The 18,660-nt window shown below is 36.0% G+C and overlaps 2 protein-coding genes and 2 non-coding genes across 4 annotated transcripts; 1 reads left to right on the top strand and 3 right to left on the bottom strand.

Moving 5' to 3' along the window:
- The first annotated feature begins 1,377 nt into the window (after positions 1–1,377).
- On the top strand, positions 1,378–3,540 carry LOC113646955 (protein RD3). Its single transcript, XM_047805931.1, has 2 exons — positions 1,378–2,206; positions 2,998–3,540. The coding sequence occupies exons 1-2, from the start codon at positions 1,911–1,913 to the stop codon at positions 3,362–3,364; spliced, it is 663 nt and encodes a 220-aa protein (XP_047661887.1). The 5' UTR covers positions 1,378–1,910; the 3' UTR covers positions 3,365–3,540.
- Positions 3,541–4,291: 751 nt separating this feature from the next.
- On the bottom strand, positions 4,292–9,898 carry stx5al (syntaxin 5A, like). The gene is made up of 11 exons (XM_027153492.2): positions 9,749–9,898; positions 8,651–8,883; positions 7,712–7,782; positions 7,526–7,581; positions 7,363–7,433; positions 6,881–6,997; positions 6,640–6,696; positions 6,474–6,555; positions 6,086–6,186; positions 5,871–5,992; positions 4,292–5,745 (listed from the first exon to the last, which is right to left on the bottom strand). The coding sequence occupies exons 2-11, from the start codon at positions 8,858–8,860 to the stop codon at positions 5,586–5,588; spliced, it is 1,047 nt and encodes a 348-aa protein (XP_027009293.1). The 5' UTR covers positions 8,861–8,883; positions 9,749–9,898; the 3' UTR covers positions 4,292–5,585.
- An 863-nt stretch (positions 9,899–10,761) lies between these two features.
- LOC113646984 lies at positions 10,762–10,876 on the bottom strand. The gene has a single exon (XR_003441573.2). It is a non-coding gene; the product is annotated as a U5 spliceosomal RNA (small nuclear RNA).
- Positions 10,877–13,705: 2,829 nt separating this feature from the next.
- LOC113646985 lies at positions 13,706–13,820 on the bottom strand. The gene has a single exon (XR_003441574.2). It is a non-coding gene; the product is annotated as a U5 spliceosomal RNA (small nuclear RNA).
- Between the last annotated feature and the right edge of the window lie 4,840 nt (positions 13,821–18,660).

Here is an 18,660-nt window from a genome sequence, read left to right as displayed (position 1 = left end):
TGTGATGGGTGACTGACAGATAGATACAGACATGTGTAAGCTTTTTTCCTTCAATCCTGATGGGAAGTAGCCCGGCAGACACCTCCAAAGAAACAGCACTCTCTTGCACTTGATCAATACTGTGAAGAACTCTTACATTACACATTAATCTAATAATCTAATCTAACCCTGGCAGGCTTTTAACATAAAAACAGGGAGGGATGGCTGTTCAGGAGGAAAGAACAGTGAGAAGTTTATGATTATGATTCTGACCAACACTGAAGTTTGTATTTAAATCTACTTTTCTTCACATGACAGAAAGGTTTAAATGTTCCTCATCATTTATGAAGTGCAAACAGTTTTGTATTACAGATTTTTTTTTAAAGTTAAACCATTATTTTGTTTCTTGCTTTGGTATACTGGTGCAAAATTGAACACTACTGCTTCCATTAGTACAGTATGTTGTGTAAGTATTCACATATTTCGTGTTGACTTGAGACATTATTTTTTTAACCATTTAATGGTGCAAAATATTTACATTTTTATATTGCCAGGATGTCAGGAAAAAAATCTGAAATTTGTTGGTTACATAAATATTTAATTGCTGAGTTAGCATCTTTAGCTGAAATTAGAGCTAGGTTAAATCTATCTTTATAACTTTGTGCAAATTCATCGTGATCATTTTCCCCCATTCTTCTTGCTGTGGCATAGGGAGAACATGCAAAGGAATCAAAGTCCCAGCTCTGGATGTGTCCATAGCTGGGACTTTGATTCCTTTGCATGTTCTCCCTATGCTTTGTGGGTTTCCATCCCTGGTTAAAATACATACATTCTTGACATCACTAAATGATCTCTAAATTGTCCAAAGTGTGTGAAAAAGTGTGTGAGTGAGTGGGATTTTGTCCTGTAATAAGTTGGAGCCCTGCCTAGGGTGTACCCCCACCATGTGCCCCAGGTACCCTTGGATAAACTTTAGGGTTCCTGTGACCCTGTGTCTCTGAATTTTAATAATTAAGGGTTTCCACCTGAAATATGGATGTCATACTTATGCAATCATGACCTTTATATATTTATTTCATTATCGAGGTCTACATTACGTATATATTCATTACATATAATTTCAGTGAAGTCCGATTCAATTCCAGGCTGTAACACTGTAAAAGGAAAAGTTCAAGAAAGGTGAATGCTTATGTAAGCCACTGTATACATTCAGTCCTCCTGCTGGACCTCACAGATAAAACTAATCCAATTTCATTCTATACAATCCCCACTATATGTTTAGAGTATTGTAGAAATATATATTTATACATATTTTGCAAATACAGGAAATAACTTACAAAACTATGTAATAACAAGGCAACAGCTTGGTTTTATTTTTTTATTTTGAGTTTATTTTTTCTGCCTAAGATACTGAAGTATTAAAGTACACAGTAGTAATAGCGGATTAGCATTTATCCTCAGCCTATTAGCTTGTGTTGACAGCAAAGGTGCTTTAAGCCATTCAGGACAGACCTGTGCCAGGAACTTGTAAATATGTTCGGCTCATTTAAAGACAAAAGGCAATTCTAGAATTTACTGCATATCATGCAGGGTTTAAAGGTAAGTTCTGGTCATGTATGAAGTGTAGTTAAGACGACTTGTCACCATTTTCACTGATTGTTAGTATACTGTTAGTTTAAGCTGACAATGTATCAGTGACAGAGCTAGAGTAAACATGACAATGTACATTTGGGGACTTTTTTCACTTATAAAAAATGAAATAAATAATATTACACAGACTCTATTTTTTTCTATTCAGAACTAAAGGGCAGTGTTTATTTATTATAAGAAGATATGTATCCATAAAGATCTGTATTTAATAACTATCTATCTAACTATCTACTCTATATTTAATATTGCATCAGACCAATGTCTTCCTGTCCTTTATTTAGATGTTTCCATGGTCTAAAACATTTAGTCTGGACCCCCAGCGTCTTAATCAGCGCTCGCCTGAGGAGATGGTGACCCATACACTCATGCAGGAGCTAGGCTCTTTGCTGAAACGCACCGAGCATTTCTGTCAGGTGAGGGCAGCCGAGATTCGCAGACGCAACTCCTGTGTGGACTACAGCTGGCTGGCAGCGACCCCGCAGAAGCCGTCATATGAGATCATGCCTGGAGAGCTTCTAGAGCTTCAGGAACTCTGTTTAAAGATCCCTCCCTCTCAGTGTGGCCCTATCATTCTCAGGTTTGTTGGTAGAAGGATGTGTGATAGTAGCCCTTACTGTTTATGTTAGACATTCAAGATAAGGCAGAAAGACCTGATATATATACCCAACATTAATTTTATACTAAATGGATGGTTCTTTCAATGGAATTTTTAAGTTTGAAATGAATATAATTTTTGGATAAACATTATTTTGTCTTTGGTCACGTTGGCACTATCCAGCTGTGGGTGTCTTTGAGCTCATGGATGTAGAATAGGCTAGCTAACACTTTCCTCTGTGACGCTGTATGAGCAGAACATCTGAAGCCCTGCAAATGAGCACGTGCAACATGTCTTAGTTTTCGCCCTCCCCAGTTGGTAGGAGAGAACTTGCTGATAGTTAGGAACCTAATTGGGGAGAGAAAATCTGAGAAAAAATCCTAGTCTCTCACTAACATCTGGGAAGAAAATAAGTCGATTTACACTGAAAGCAATCGTTCATATGGAACATATCTGAGGGAAAAGGTACAGTTCCATTTTAAACAGTTAGTTAAATAATAAGAGTGATTATTGCATTCAAGTCTTGAAATTGAGCCTGGTTGAAATAGAAAATTAAGTGAAATAGTAATAGTTTGTTTACAATGACCTCATACAATTGGAATCTATGCAACTGGACCAGTAATCAATGGAAAACACACAATTATAGCTGTCTCAGGTACATTGTGCAGTGTAAAAGAAAGCCCAAAGTGGTAGATAGACCTAGGTAGAAGAACCTTCCTGTTCTTATGTTCTAGGTAGGTAGAAGAACCTTCCTGTTCTTATGTTCTGCACAGAGTAAGGAAACTGGTGAGAGAATTGGAACCAGAGGTGACAGAGGTGCCACAACTCTTCCGCCTGGTGCTGTGTGACTGTCTGGATGAGCAGCATGAAGACTTAACATTCAGGGAAAGATCTCTGCGGGCTCGAGCAATTTTCTGGAGCCAACATCGTAGTAAGAGTGCATTCTCTATTGGCCTGTCCTCACACCAGTTCCTCAAAAAACACTGGAGCAGAGGATCAGCAGGGCAGAATATAGAAACGCTGTGTAAGGAGAATGAAGCCTGGGCCAAGGATGAAGAAAACGGAATGGTGGTCCCACTGTGCCGGAAAGTCAGGAGCATGCCTGATTTTAGTTCCACAGAAGAGAGTAAACAAACCTGAGAAATAACACTGGAATTAGAGGGAGTATTTATATATACTTTATAATATATATAAAGTATTTGCTGTTAAAAATTAAGCTCAGGTCAAACAAATTTACAACCATATAGGTAGCAATAGCAGAGAAATTAGGGGAAAAAAACAATATTATGCAATTTGGCTGTGGTTTAACTGTTACGTTATATTTCTCTATATTTTGTAAACTTTTGTATTAATGGCTGTCCAGCATGTAGCCTGTAAAACCTTAGAAAACAAAAATAAATAAATAAAGCTTTCATTTGCAGCTCTTTGCTCCTTCATCTTTGTTTTAATTTTGGTTGTTTTTATTATTAAATTTGTCCCATATTTTCTTTATTTTTTTATTTTACCATGGCCAGTTCCCACCCATCAGCAACGAAAAAGTTATATCTACAGTATATATAGTACATACTATATCCAGCAATAGCAAGAATACTTAGGACATGATTGTAGTGAGAAAGTTACCAGTTACATTTATTTGAATATTTTTTCCATATAAAAATGACTGTCACTTATAAATATGCTTCACACGTCATTCAGTCATTGCTAGCACCTGTTACCTTTTCAAAATGTTAACGTACAGCGTATCGTCGTTAAACAGCCAGATTGTTTTTGTATCAGCGTCTGCAAAACAGATCAGATGCTGACTCACCTTCGTCTGATGGGTTGAAAATGGGTTGGAAATGCCTCACTCCATATCTGCTGCAACCACAAAATTACTTCTATCAAGATTCGGAGTGCATTACAAACAATGTGAATTTTAAAAAAGACCAAAAAAAAAAAAAAAAAAAACCTCCAAAAGCTTAAATCAATGTGTGTAAGAACACTTGCTATAGATTACCTGTAGAAATGTTGTGATAAGTTTTAAGCGTGTTTTAGTAAATTAGCATCCACACACACAGTCACATAAAACACAATTACCAAGAGTATGTTTATTTTCTCATAAATAATTCAAGATACTGATCGATGTTACAACAAAATTACTGTTAGAATGTAAAATAGATAATGTGATCTAATTTAAGAACAAAATTTATGGAATTGTAGCTTTGTCAAAAAATTACAGACTGGAAAGAATAAAGAAGCCAAGAGAAGTTGGTACCACTCTTTAAAAAACGGTATGAAATGTAAAAATAGGGGACAAATAGGGAAGAACATATCGAACAAGAAATCAAATAATAATCTGTTTAGGTCATGTAATTTTCCTAATGGATATTTATTCCCTGTTTCACAGTACTGCTGTATGTTCTAGGAAGTGGAGGAACGTCGGCATGAACAGCGAGTTAGTGTATACTTTCATCTTTAAATTTTAATCCGTATAACTGCATTTTTGATCTGAAATAAAAACATTAAAGAAAATGCAGTCATTTCTTTCTTAAATATTCCTAGAGGAAAATTCTTTAAAAAAAAGGGTAAATTGCTAGTAAATCTTCCAATTTTGACCAAATGCATTTTGACCAAATAAATGTATTATTTATTTCCCTCTATTTTCTCCCCGATATGGTCTTGCAAAATAGCCGGCACTCTCACGATCATGCCTCCATGATGGATAAAACCTCTGTGACGTGAAGTATCCGTACACATTTGCATACATGAGCTCACTGAAGCATACGACTGGCTAGTGTTGCTGTAATTGACATGGAACTGAGTGAATGCCTTCTGTTCCACCAAGTGACATAGCCAACTTTCGATCTCCTGAGTAAGCTAGTTTTAAATGAGGCACAATTGGCACAGTGCCCTATTTAAGAGTTTTGCCCAAATCTACATCCTGTCTTGACATAAACATGGCTCTGATTCACAGTGCAAACATGCTTACACGCTATTCATATTATTCCCAAAGCCTAATGATAATTAAAAGGATGAAAGAAATAAGCTATTTACAACAGCAATGGTGTAGCTACCCTGTCTTCTAAGCTAAGGAATTTACTCAATGGTTACAACCAGATTCTTTTGGCCACAAAAAATAACTTGCTGACAGTATTACCAAGTTTCTTTAGTATACTATCAGATAACACTGCTCATGATCCACAAGGTGCGTATTCTGTAAAGTCACGTTATTATAAGTATGCTCTACAGTATTGCATCTGGTCACACCAAAGTCAAAGGATCCTTGCTTTATTTTGCATGTTCACTTCCTACTTGTTCCATTCTTTCAAGAAAGGCTTCTTAGTAACCACTCAGTCCTAAATTGTCATGTCATCCATAGTGTTCAGGCCAAGAAGACAACAAAGATGAAGAAGAAAATGATGAGAATGAGGAAGATTTTGATGAGCAACCAGCGGTTGTTGGAGACGGACTGAAAGTACTTGAGGATTTCCGAATGAGCCAAGTCCACATTGAGCTGAGTGTCTTCTACGTTAGAATCAATCCTGTGATGAGAAAGATAAACTACAGGATTAAAATGCACATGTGCAAACAAAACAACTAGCACTTTTGCGTTTGTCTGATTTAGGGCGGTTTCTGCTCCGTTCCTGATGACGGTGTTCTCTCTTACCTGTGAACCGTCTCTTCCTGTTCCTTCACCATGTGGGCCAACTGCTGGAATATAGATCCCAGTTCCACGATAGTAGTCTCTATATTCTGCATGGTGTTTGCTCTTTCCTCAATAAAGGAGTCCTGACAACACATGCATGCATTAAATAATATTAAAACGCTCAAATACTAGTTGTTGCAAACTTATAATAAATAAAATATGGCATTATGGACTACCTTCTCATTGAGGAGTAGCATCTGCTGGCTGGAACGGAGATCCATGTCTATGGAGATATCTGCTTTTTTGGAATTATCCTGCATCAACACTGAATTGTCAGCTGTGAATTAAAAAAATAATGTGGGCATTAATATACTGGGTTATTTAAACGCTGATGTGAAATGAGTCGCATCCTACAACATATATGGAAATATATACGCAATGCTATCTCTAAAAACACACACACATATGCCTACAACATATCATATATGTAGGAAAAAAATGTATGAACAGGCTCTTTGTGGGTCATAAATAATTAATGCTAACACACCTGCATCGATTTATTAGCTACAGGATTGTCACTTGTAACTTTGTGACTTTGATTTGATTTGTAAAGCTGGAGCTTACTAAAGCTGGAGTTATGGAAGGAGGAGGTAGAGGCTGGCGACTGAGAGAACTGCTCTTGCCTGCTTCGCTGTTGCTTCAAGTTCTGCAACATTAATTCAGCCATTATGAATATGATTAAAATATTCACCAAACTACTTGCATTAATTTGTAGAATGATTTACTTTACCTCTGTTCTCACTTCCAGAACTGACTTGAAGTCGCTTGACATTGATGCCAATTTTGACTGCAAGAGACAAAATAAAATACATTAAAATTCATCTGACTTTGCAAAACAAACAAACAAACAAACAAATAAATAAATAATAAAAGAAAAGAAAAAACATTATATTTGGCAGAAATTTTTATTTAATTGTTTGTTTGTTTGTTTAGCTTATCCAGGTCAGTAGAATTTTGGGAAGTGTCCATACCTGCAGTGATACAACAACAGTATTGGAATGTGTTTGAAGATGTCTGCTGTTTTGGCCATTTCTGGATCGGACAAGCTCCTGGAGTTGTGCTATCTGTTTGTTTAGGCTGTTAATATCCTGAGGGAAACAAATATATATATAAAAATGCAGATTGATGCAGAATTGTAGAACTGAAAAAGAAGAAGCTGTGCATGCAAGACCATGCAAGTCGTGGCCTAATGGTTAGAGAGTCTGACTCGTAATCCTAAGGTTGTGGGTTCGAGTCTCGGGCCGGCCACGACTGAGGCACCGAACCCCCAACTGCTCCCTGGGCGCCACAGCATAAATGGCTGCCCACTGCTCTGGGTGTGTGTTCACGGTGTGTGTGTGTGTGTTCATTGCTGTGTGTGTGCACTTTGGATGGGTTAAATGCAAAGATCGAATTCTGAGTATGGGTCACCGTACTTGGCCGTATGTCACGTCACTGTCATAAACATCTGTACCTGTTTCACAATATATGTCAGCTCGTCAATCTCCACTGGTTTATCATCAAAAAGGGATTTCCTTTTGGCCACTGTGATAAAAAAGAGCAGGGTCACAAACCTCAACAAAGGACACAGATTAAAATGTAGGCATATTGTGGCTTAAACTGTTGTAAACTCTTACATATTGTGAGCTTTTCCAACTTGGCAAAGGTGTTGCTTAGGTCCCTGCCAATTCTCCTACAAAAGACATAAGAAATGTAAAACACCAAAAAAGAAAATGTAAAATAGACTAAATAAGTATTTTTTAGTAAACTTAGTGATTAGGAAGACAATGTATGAGTTAAAGGAAGCACATTTTATTACTCACTTTGCCATGAGCATGAAGTCACTCCTCTGCTTGATAGTGTTGTGGATTGGTTTAATGCCCTGTGCTCCATTCTAATGAGTTAAAGAAGAGGATTGTAATTTAAAGAGCTCTCTGTTTTCTACAGGGTGAATGAAAATGAAAACAAGTGTCAATCTCAATAACTCATTCCATGTCTGGGAATTTTAAAAAAAGCCAGGGCAAAGCAGGACAAAATAAAGACGTTCAAAACTAATAAACCAGCAGGATTCCCTGGATCAATAGTTGTTTTTATTATTACTATTATTATTTGTCAAGAAATACATTTAGAAAATACAGTACATACCTTTACAGCACCTTTAATTTTTTAAACTATGAAATCCCAAACCTTGAAATTATACTTCCTAAATGTGCCAAATATTCCAACCACCAAAACTGTTGCACAAGTGCTGACTTTTTTAGTTTCAACATCTGTTATTGATCTATTTTCACTTTAATCAGGTTTTTTTTTTTTTTTACAGTACCCAGGACTTTGGTCATTTAATCAGTCTGGAGCTTTCACCTCGTCATCTATCCTTTCTGCTCAAACAGAACTGTAATGCTAATACTCTGCCATAACTCAGCATTATTAAATAGCTGCCTTGTATACTTTTGCCACCTCCACTACTTCTACTTTAGATTTTTTCTATTAATGTGACATTAAACATATTTGGAAATTAGTGCCTGGGAAGAAAAGCTCTTGCTCTTTTGTTATTAGGGCCAGAATAATGTGTGATATTAGCGTGGCACACAACTGTTCTCATTTTATAGAAATAATGTACATACAACACCAAACAATAAATCAACAACAGGATCACTAGGCCCTTCACAAATATTTGAATAGAAACATATTTCCAATGTGTTTCAGGGCTGAGCTTTTCTTTCATTGTGTGGCACAGTGGATCGTACAGTAATCCTGCTCACCTGTCTCCCCTGCAGTGACTTGCAAACAGACTGAAACTCAGTGGTGCGGTCCCGGCAGGACATGCTGATGGGGTCTACAGGAGGGGCAAAAGGAAGAGGTACAGACAGAGGAGTCTCCAGCGGCTGAATCAGCTGGGTCTGGGTCTGTGAAGGCCCAGTGTAAACCCCGTCCTGGATGCCCCTAGGAGTGTGGCGCCGGCGAGTATTCATGAGTGCTTCTATACATCAGACACCTGAAGAGAGGAGAGGAGAGGTGCGGAGCAAACAGGACAGGAGAGGACAGGACAGGACAGGACAAGAGTGGAGAGGACAAGAGAGGAGAAGACAAGGGAAGACAGGACAAGAGAGGAGAGATGAGGACAGGAAAAGAGAGGACAGGACAGGTCGGGAGAGGAGACGAAAGGACAGGACAGGACAGGAGAGGGCAAGACAAGAGTGGAGAAGACAAGAGAGGACAGGACAAGAGAGGAGAGGACAAGAGAGGGCAAAAGAGTAGAGGACAGAAGAGGTGAGGACAGGTCAGGAGAGGAGACAACAGGACAGGAGAGGACAGGACAGGAGAGGACAGTCAACAGATGGATTCTAGTGACAATTAAATCACTATATATATAGCTACATACTGAAAAATACCTCTATTAAAATGCAAAATATATTAAGCATGGTCATAGATATCATAGATATATTAGAAACATCTTCGTCTCCTTCATAGCCATGGATAAAATTTTACAATATTCAGAAATAATACAATTCTGAGCTGAAACGTTGTCTGATCAGAGATCAGTATGCTAACTAACAGTTAATAATAAACATTAGCTAACTAACTACTGTCTCGGGTCAGCTTTTCTTACTACATTTATGGCAGTATTATAGTCTGATATCTTTTTAGATCAAATTAGTAACAGATACGGAAATGAAACAAAAATCTTTCCCCTGAGCTTCCTGACTAATCTTTCATAGCAGCTAGCTTACTTTAGCCATCTGACAGTCGGCTAAGTGAATTTATAACAGCTGTTACTCAGAATAAACATTCCGAATGCATTAGAAACCCAAATTTAGATGTGGTAATATGACAGATAAGTCTATATAAAATAGTTTTACCAGACAGCAGCAACTTTCTCTTTTGTTTTGATTTTTGTTTTTGTGTAGCTGCGCTATTAGCCGTGAACATCCGGGTTCTGCCACACTACGTGACGTCACTGCCACGTCTTCTTACTAGGCTGAATTATTTTATTTATTTTATTTTATTTTAAATTAATATAATTATTAAACCAGGGGGAAAATTCTATTGTCTTTTGTTTACATGAATTATTAAACGATTCCTAGTTTTTGTGATTTTGATTTTTTCTTATTTTTTTTTAATCAGTGAGTATTCGAGAAAAATAAATATCTAATATCTAAATAAATATCTAAGTAATATATATATACACAAACGAGAAATATCAGTTACAAGTGTGTATATATTTAATTTTCCATTAAAGTGCTGTTATAATTATTCTTGTAAATTTTAAGCTTATAAGAGGGGTTAACATTTTTAACAAATATTTCACTTTATAATGATTAAACTGCTAACATTCTAGCGACAATCCGCTCCAAATACCTGCTAATGATCACTATAATAAATATAATATTTAAATTTTGCACTAAAATAAACAACAAAAAAATAGCTTTTGAACCATCACCAACAAAAACAAAGACATAATGTTAAACATATAACACAAAATGAATATATACCATTGAATCTTTATACTAGATTAAATTAAATGCTTAAATTACTATTAATTATACATCTAGCATTTAATTAACAGTCTAATTACTCTATAAAAATTATATATACATAACTGTGTATAATCATATCATCAGTATTCATCAGCTTGATCAACCCGATGGTGGTGCTACAGCACATCATTTTACACTTTACATTGTATTTCAAGATCTGTAAAGCTTGCAGTTAATTTTTTTCCCCATTTGGATCCTTAGCTGTTTTATACCAACGTGGATCAATTACCCCACAAATAAAGTAAACCTAACAACAAAAAAATTCTGTAAGTCAGTTAGTAACCTAGTTTAAGTTTTATACGGTTGTTTCATTCTGTTTTTAACAAGAATTATCAGCTCCACATAAATGTGGAGCCACAAAAAATTAGTTGATACTCATAATGCTCCTCTCCACGGAAATCTTTAGTAAAAGGCGAAAGATTTATACGAGATGAAGAGAAACAAGAGTGATACTGAACTGGGGCTCTGAATCACAGTAGATACCGAACACAACACACCGCAAGATAATGGTGAACAGATAATCACTAGCTAACTCACTTCTATAACTGAGTCCGTATTAAATACATAAATGCAGGACAAATTTACAATAAAACAGAACGACAAATGACCTAAAATAACCTAAGAAAATTGTATTTATATTTTTTTAAACGAACATGCGCAATGCACCATGGGATACATATCATTATTCAGCCCCTAGCGGTCTCTATCTAAAGTTACCAATGAGTTTTATTTCCACTATGAAACATTTTTGCAAGGGTAAATAATGCTTATAAAGAATGTAAATGATGCTGTTCTGTTTAATTCAATGTTAATTCTATGTTTGCTTTATACTTTATGCTGTAAGACTGGAGCTTGTCAGATTATAATACATTTATACACTGGGCTGGCCCTGCGCATAGGCAGAATATTCAAATGCTAAGGCCTCCGCCCACCACTAGGGGCGCCCATGTGCCCAAATTATTTTTTTTATTAATATATCTGTATATTTTATTACCAATACAATTTAAATATTATGGATTAAAAAAAGCGATTGCTTGCCGTAATCCCGATCCACCCCGGTCCGAATGAGTGAGTGACGCATCAATCTCCCCCGCCCTGCTGAAAAAAAGATTTATATATATAAATCTTTATTTAAAAGATTTTCAGTTTTACAGTTCTACTGTACATAAAATGTTGCTAGATAAACGTAAATCTTTATTTAAAATTTGGAGTTCTCCTTAACTTATGTCCAAAGAAGAGCACTGTCAAACCCTGAGCACAGCTTTAAGCCATGGTGGACAGTCAGACATTGATTGCAGAGAACTTGTATTAGAAATGCAAAACTTTCTACATCTGCCATCAAAAAATATGACAAACATTGAGCTCCTGAATTTCCTGCACGAGAAGAAGCTGATGGAAATGTACCCCAATGTGTGGGTCACTCTGAGAATCTCTGCCACTCTACCTGTCACAGTCGCTGCTGCTGAAAGGAGCTTCCCTAAGCTCAAACTGATTAAAAACTACCTGAGATCTACAATGGCTCAAGAACGTCTCAGTGGACTTTCAGTCATTAGCATAAATCATGTGGTCTCACAACAGCTGTCTTATGATGATACCATAGATGACTTTGCTGCTAGAAAGGCACTGCGAGTAAGGCTGTAGAACATTTGCTATAGCTTTTGCATATAGTGCATTCAAGTTTGTGTATAGTTATTTATTTTTTGTGAAATGCTCTTATTTATCATTTTTGGAATGTTACATATGCTGTAAGAAAGGCAAGGAAAGCAAGGTCTTCGTAATATAGTTTTTTAATATAGTTTGTGTGTGCTTCAAAATATTTTCAAAATAAAGAAAAACAGGACAAAGCTGTGCAGTTTGTTTCTGTGTAAGTCTATGAACAAAATGATCGGAACACAATTGTCTGTGATTCCAGGGGCACCAGGTGAAATCTTGCCTAGGGCAGCAAATTGGCCAGGGCCGACCCTGTATTTACATTTACATTTATGGCATTTATCCAGAGCCACATACAAAAGTACTTTGCAGTCTCTATCAAGAAATACATTAACACTGGGTCACTAAATAATAATGTTCTCCCAATATTTCACAGTTTTGAAAAACAAAGAAATGTTGTATAGAATTACCCCAGATAGCAATAGTCATCTTATGGAAGTCTTAAGAGACCATGCATTATTATATGTTTTCTTGAAATTTTGCTGCCTCTATAACATGTTCTTATACAGAGATCATGATTGTCTTTATCACAGCAAAACACTTTTTTGTTATGTCGAGATAAGAAAAATTAAGTCGTATCATGACAAAACAAGAAAGAAAAAATATATAATAACGCATTGCCTTCTTAGGACATCTTCTTATGATCCAGCACTGGCCCATGTCCATTATCCGGTCCTAAATGTTTACATTTTAAAATACATTTCAAAGTCAATTTAAAAATAAGATGAGAATAAAAAAATTAATAATAAATAAAAATACACATATGTAATACAAATAGAAGAAAACATTTGAAAAATAAATAAATTGTATGTACCGTTGTGCTTTGGTGATGAGAATAAAAAATAAATAAATAACAATGCACATATGTAATACAAATAGAAGAAAACATTTAAAAATTAAATGGAAAATTAAAAAAAATTATGTACAGTTGTACTTTAGATGATAGAATGGAATAGAGTAGAGTAGAATGAGATGCAGGGGTGTATTAGGAGGGAGGTGGCAACAAATAAATATAAGGTTTTTGCACATTATTAATGAGTAATGGGGAGAGCATTTAAATGTTCATGAGGTCAATTACCTGGGGGGCAATTAATCATGTATTACATAAAGAGAGAATGTAAGGCTTTGTAACGGTATGGATATGTAAGATTAAAGGTTTCAGTGGCATGCAAAAAATGTAAATATTATTTTTGAATAAATGATTAAATCACTTGAAAAACACAAGATCATTTTTATGACCTATTTTAAATATATCCCTTGGAATCAAGATATAAATGTTCTGCAGTATTTCCTCAGGCATGTAAGATTAGCTTGAACCTAATGGTGGTGCTGTAAAACATAATTATACACTTTTATATTTCTTTTTTGTAATTATACACACAAATTGTATTTCTAGACCTGTAAAGCTTACAAATAAATTCTTTACTATTTCTGGCTTATTCTGTATCACCGTGGAACAATTTCAGAACACACTGAAGCAAATCAAATTACAAGAAATTTGTATTAATCTACCCATAACAACTTAATTTTAAGTATTTTCTCTTAATCTGTTTTTAACAAGAATTATCAGCTCCACATAAATGTGGAGCCACAAAAAATTAGTTGATACTCATAATGCTCCTCTCCACGGAAATCTTTAGTAAAAGGCGAAAGATTTATACGAGATGAAGAGAAACAAGAGTGATAGTGAACTGGGGCTCTGAATCACAGTAGATACCGAACACAACACACCGCAAGATAATGGTGAACAGATTATCACTAGCTAACTCACTACTGTAACTGAGTTCACGTTAAATACATTAAAGCAGTACAAATTTACAATAAAGCAGAACGACAAATACCTAAAATTACCTAAGAAAATGTTATTTATCTTTTTTAAACGAACATGCGCAATGCACCATGGGATACATATCATTATTCCGCCCCCTAGTGGTCTCTTTCTGAAGTTACCAATGAGTTTTATTTCCACTATGAAACATTTGTGATATATACTTTTTGCGAGGGTAAATAATGCTTATAAAGAATGTAAATGATGCTGTTCTGTTTAATCCAATGTTAATTCTATGTTTGCTTTATACTTTATGCTGTAAGATTGGAGCTTGTCATATTATAATACATTTACATTTATGGCATTTATCCAGAGCAACATACAAAAGTACTTTGCAGTCTCTATCAATAAATATATTAACACTGGGTCACTAAATAATAATGTTCTTCAGGATTATCTCATATAGTAATAGTGATCCAGCACTGGCTTTTCATCTCGTAAATGTTTACATTTTAAAATAAATGTCAAAGAAAATTTGAAATGACACAATCATGTATTACAAAAAAAAGATAAGATAAAAGTTTTCAGTGACGTGAAAGTTTTAATCTTATTTTGCATAAATGATTAAATCACTTAAAATATGCATGGGATCCGTTTATGGACCTATTTTAAATATACTTCATTTCATTCCTTCATTCATTCATTTTCTACCGCTTATCCGAACTTCTCGGGTCACGGGGAGCCTGTGCCTATCTCAGGCGTTATCAAGCATCAAGGCAGGATACACCCTGGACGGAGTGACAACCCATCGCAGGGCTACTTCAATTAAATTCAAATTTATTTGTACAGCACTTTTAACAATTGACATTGTCTCAACACAGATTTATAGAGCATAAACATAAAGCAAAAGGTTAAGCCAAGAATAATATAAAGATTAATATAATACAAAAATTCAGGATTAATATTAGATATATTTAAATGAGTTTGTATTTATCCCCAGTGAGCACGTCTGAGGTGACTCAGGCAACAGTGGAAAGGAACTACCATGGATGATAAAGGAAGATACCTTGAGAGGAACCAGAGGAATGGGAATCTCATCCTCATTTTCTGTCACACTGGAGAGTGTGATTATAAATATACAGTCCGACAAATGTTGTATTGATGAGGAGATTGTTGTCCTCAAAGACCACATGGAGTTGGCATCTCCTCTAAGTATAGGAGAGTCTAACTGGAGCTGGTAAATCTCTAGAAGACAATCAGAGCTGGTACAATTTCTGGATGCCTCAAGGATGGGTAAAATGAGAAAAGCAGTGGAGAGAAGTTAACGTTTCAACAAGCTGCTCGTCATAATATTAACAAGCACAAGAGCAGGGGTGTCAAATTATATTTGGCCCGCGAGCTCATCTCAAATGTGCATCACAGCTGACTAGCCGCATGCTCCGCTAATACTACAAATCCCAGAATGCCTTGCCACTGTATTGACGTGTAGTCACGAACAGCAAGCGCCCCTCGATAAATGTAATGAGGTGTTTATCAGGAGTTGAATGGGGGGCATGTCGTCAGTCTCTTAAAATGATTTACCGTGCACTGATAAGAGCAGCTATTGACTATGGCAGTATGGTGTATAGTTCTGCATCTAAAACTCACCTGTTAAAGATTGAGGCAATCCAATCACAAGCTATGCGAATATGTTTTGGAGCAATAATAACGTCTCCAATAACAGCAGTACAAGTAGAGATGGGTGAAATGCCTCTGGAAATCCGAAGGCTCAAATTAAAGATGAGATATTGGATCACTGTAAAGGGACACTTGGATAGTCATCCAGTTAAAAATGTTTTAAAGAATTGCTGGGAATATGAGAATAAAAGACTATCAAGCTTTGGATGGACTGTAAATGAGGAAGCACAGAATATGGGAATTAGTGCCATCAATATTGCTCCTTCTGTAGCAACTTCAGCAATTCCTCCTTGGCTTTTCCCTTTGCCAGTAGTTGACACTAAGCTATACAAAGACAAACATAAAGAAAGAAATATGTTGACAAATATAGCAGTGTAACAATACATCGAACAGTCATATTTCAGCATATTACAAATATACACAGATGGCTCCAAAGATCCTGAATCTGGAAGAACAGCATCAGCAGTATATATTCCCCAATTCAAAGTCAAAATATACAAACGCATTTCAGACCACGTATCGGTTTTTACTGCAGAGATAACAGCAATATTTCTAGCACTCCAGTGGATAGAAGAAGTACAGCCAACATAAACAGTCATTTGTACAGATTCCCTTTCAGTTTTGAATAGCTTGCTAAGTGGAACATCAACAGCAGACAAGATATGATCATTGAAGTGATGCAGAGTCTATTTAGAATAAGACAGTATGGAATTATGGTAAAATTCCTGTGGACACCATCACATATGGGTGTGGAAGGAAATGAGGAGGTAGACCATCTGGCTAAACTGGCCTTAAAGCATGCAGAAATTGACATTAAAGTGTCAATGAGTAAAACAGAGGTAAAAGGGATAATTGCAAAAGAAACACAAAAGGTAGACACTTTCATCATGTTCAAGAGAACGTAGGGCTAGAAAGAAGAAAGTTTGGCAACAGGAAAGAAGATGTTTTAATGTCAAGACTGCGTCTCGGACATTGTGCATTAAATCAGGGTCTATGGAAATTGTGATAAGTGTGGTCAAGCACAAACAGTAGAGCATGTACTTATAGAGTGTGATGCATATGCAGGAGCAAGAAATAAATTAATTCAAGCACTACGATCGTTTGGTATAAATGATTTCTCCCTTCGGGTTCTATTAGGAAACGAATCAAAACAGTTTAGGATATTCCAGGAATTAGTTGTTTTCTTAAAACAAACAAAACTGATCAATAGAATTTAACATACAGTTGTATTAATAATTTTTATTTATTTATTTATTTATTTATTTTTCTTCCAAACCATTATGCGCTCCACACTCCAGTCCAGTAGGTGGCGGTAAATGCACCTAAAGTTGGTTTGCCATCCGCCAATAAAAATCAGAAGAAGAAGAAGAAGAAAAAGAAGAAGAAGAAGAAGAAGAAGAAGAAGAAGAAGAAGCAGCAAGCGCCCCTCATTCTCTGTTGACAGTCGTTAACAACCATGTTACAGTCACATCGGGCAAGTTAATTCCCGATGAATTAACTTGAATTAACTATACGAAACATGGATAATAGGAGCTTTCAGGTGGGAGGCAGATTATCTGTTCACGAATATAAAGGACAGATCTGTTTGTCTTGTGTGCTAACGGAGCTAACGTGTCTAACGCAAGAATATAACATAAGAAGACACTATGACACGAAACATTATGAGAAGTATAAGGACCTGGACGTAAAGCAGAAGCTCCAGAACGCGGAGGAGATGAAAAAAGTCTGGTTTCCCAGCAGACTATGTTCATGAAAGCAAAATCAAAAAGTGAAGCTGCTGTAAAGGCTGTAAAGCTTTATTGTGGCAGCAGAGACAGCAAAATCTGCCCTGCCCTTTAATGAGGGAGAGTTTGTCCAAAAGTGTATGGTCAAAGTTTGCGAAATGAACACCACTGATGTGTCTGTTTAATTTCTTATGTGTTTGTAATATCAAGCTCTGGTTGTTCCAAATCCTGTATTTAAGCAAAACTAAAGTTTGTTTCCATATAAAAAAGGTTGAACATTACATATCAGTTGCAGTTAATTTTTCAATAAATATTCAGTTTGGCCCGTGACTTTATCTCAGTTTTATATTTTGGCCCACTGTGAATTTGAGTTTGACACCCCTGCACTAGAGGATAATGAGCATTTGGTCAGCTGTATTAGAGTACAAGATCATGGGATGTATTATGTATACGCCTGACTGAAGAGATATTTCTAAGGTGGAAGAAGGCTGTGTTTGTAATATAGGCGATATGATTTTCAAAAGACAATATGCTGTCTAATATAACACCCAGGTCTTTCACTGTTGAGCTAGTAGTTACAGTACATCCCTCTAATGGAAGTTAAAGTGTGAGAGCTTCTGTGTACTGGTTTTTGGACCGATAAGAGTCAAAGTTTTACAAAATGAAAATTACAGGTCATCCAATATTTTATCTCTTTAACACACTCAGTTAATTTAGACAATTTAATTATTTCATCTTGTTTTGATGAGATATATAACTGGGTATCGTCAGCAATGCCTCCTAATGATGTTCCCTAAGGGAAGCATGTATATTGAGAAAAGCAGAGGTCCTAGAACTGATCCTTGAGGGATCACATAATTAACTGGCAATAAACTGGCGGATTCACCATTTAATTCTACAAAATAGTATCAATCAGACAGGTAGGATCTAAACCAACTTAAAGCCTGTCCCTGAACCTATGTAATTTTGTAATGATCTATAGTGTCGTATGCAGCACTAAAATCAAGTAGAACTATAGGGACATACTGTACAGTCTTGGTCCGAAGCTAAGAACAAGTCATTTGTAAACTTTAACAAGTGCAGTTTCTGTGCTATAACGGGAACTGAATCCTGACTAAAACTCTTCAGAGATATTGTTCTCCTGTAAGAAGGAGCACAGTTGAGCAGACACAACCTTTTCTAGTATTTTAGACATAAATGAAAGGTGTGAAATATGCCTGTAATTTGATAGTTCATTAGGATCTAAATTAGGCTTTTAATGAGGGTCCTAATAACTGCCAACTTGAAGGATTTAGGGATATGACCTAAAGATAACGAGGAGTTAATAATATTAAGAAGAGGCTCAACAGCTTTCT

This window comes from Tachysurus fulvidraco, chromosome 21 (genome assembly GCF_022655615.1).
Source record: "Tachysurus fulvidraco isolate hzauxx_2018 chromosome 21, HZAU_PFXX_2.0, whole genome shotgun sequence".
NCBI classification, from domain to species: Eukaryota; Metazoa; Chordata; class Actinopteri; order Siluriformes; family Bagridae; genus Tachysurus; species Tachysurus fulvidraco.
The sequence above is the reverse complement of the archived record's forward strand: the minus strand, read 5'-3'. Positions and strand labels throughout refer to the sequence as shown.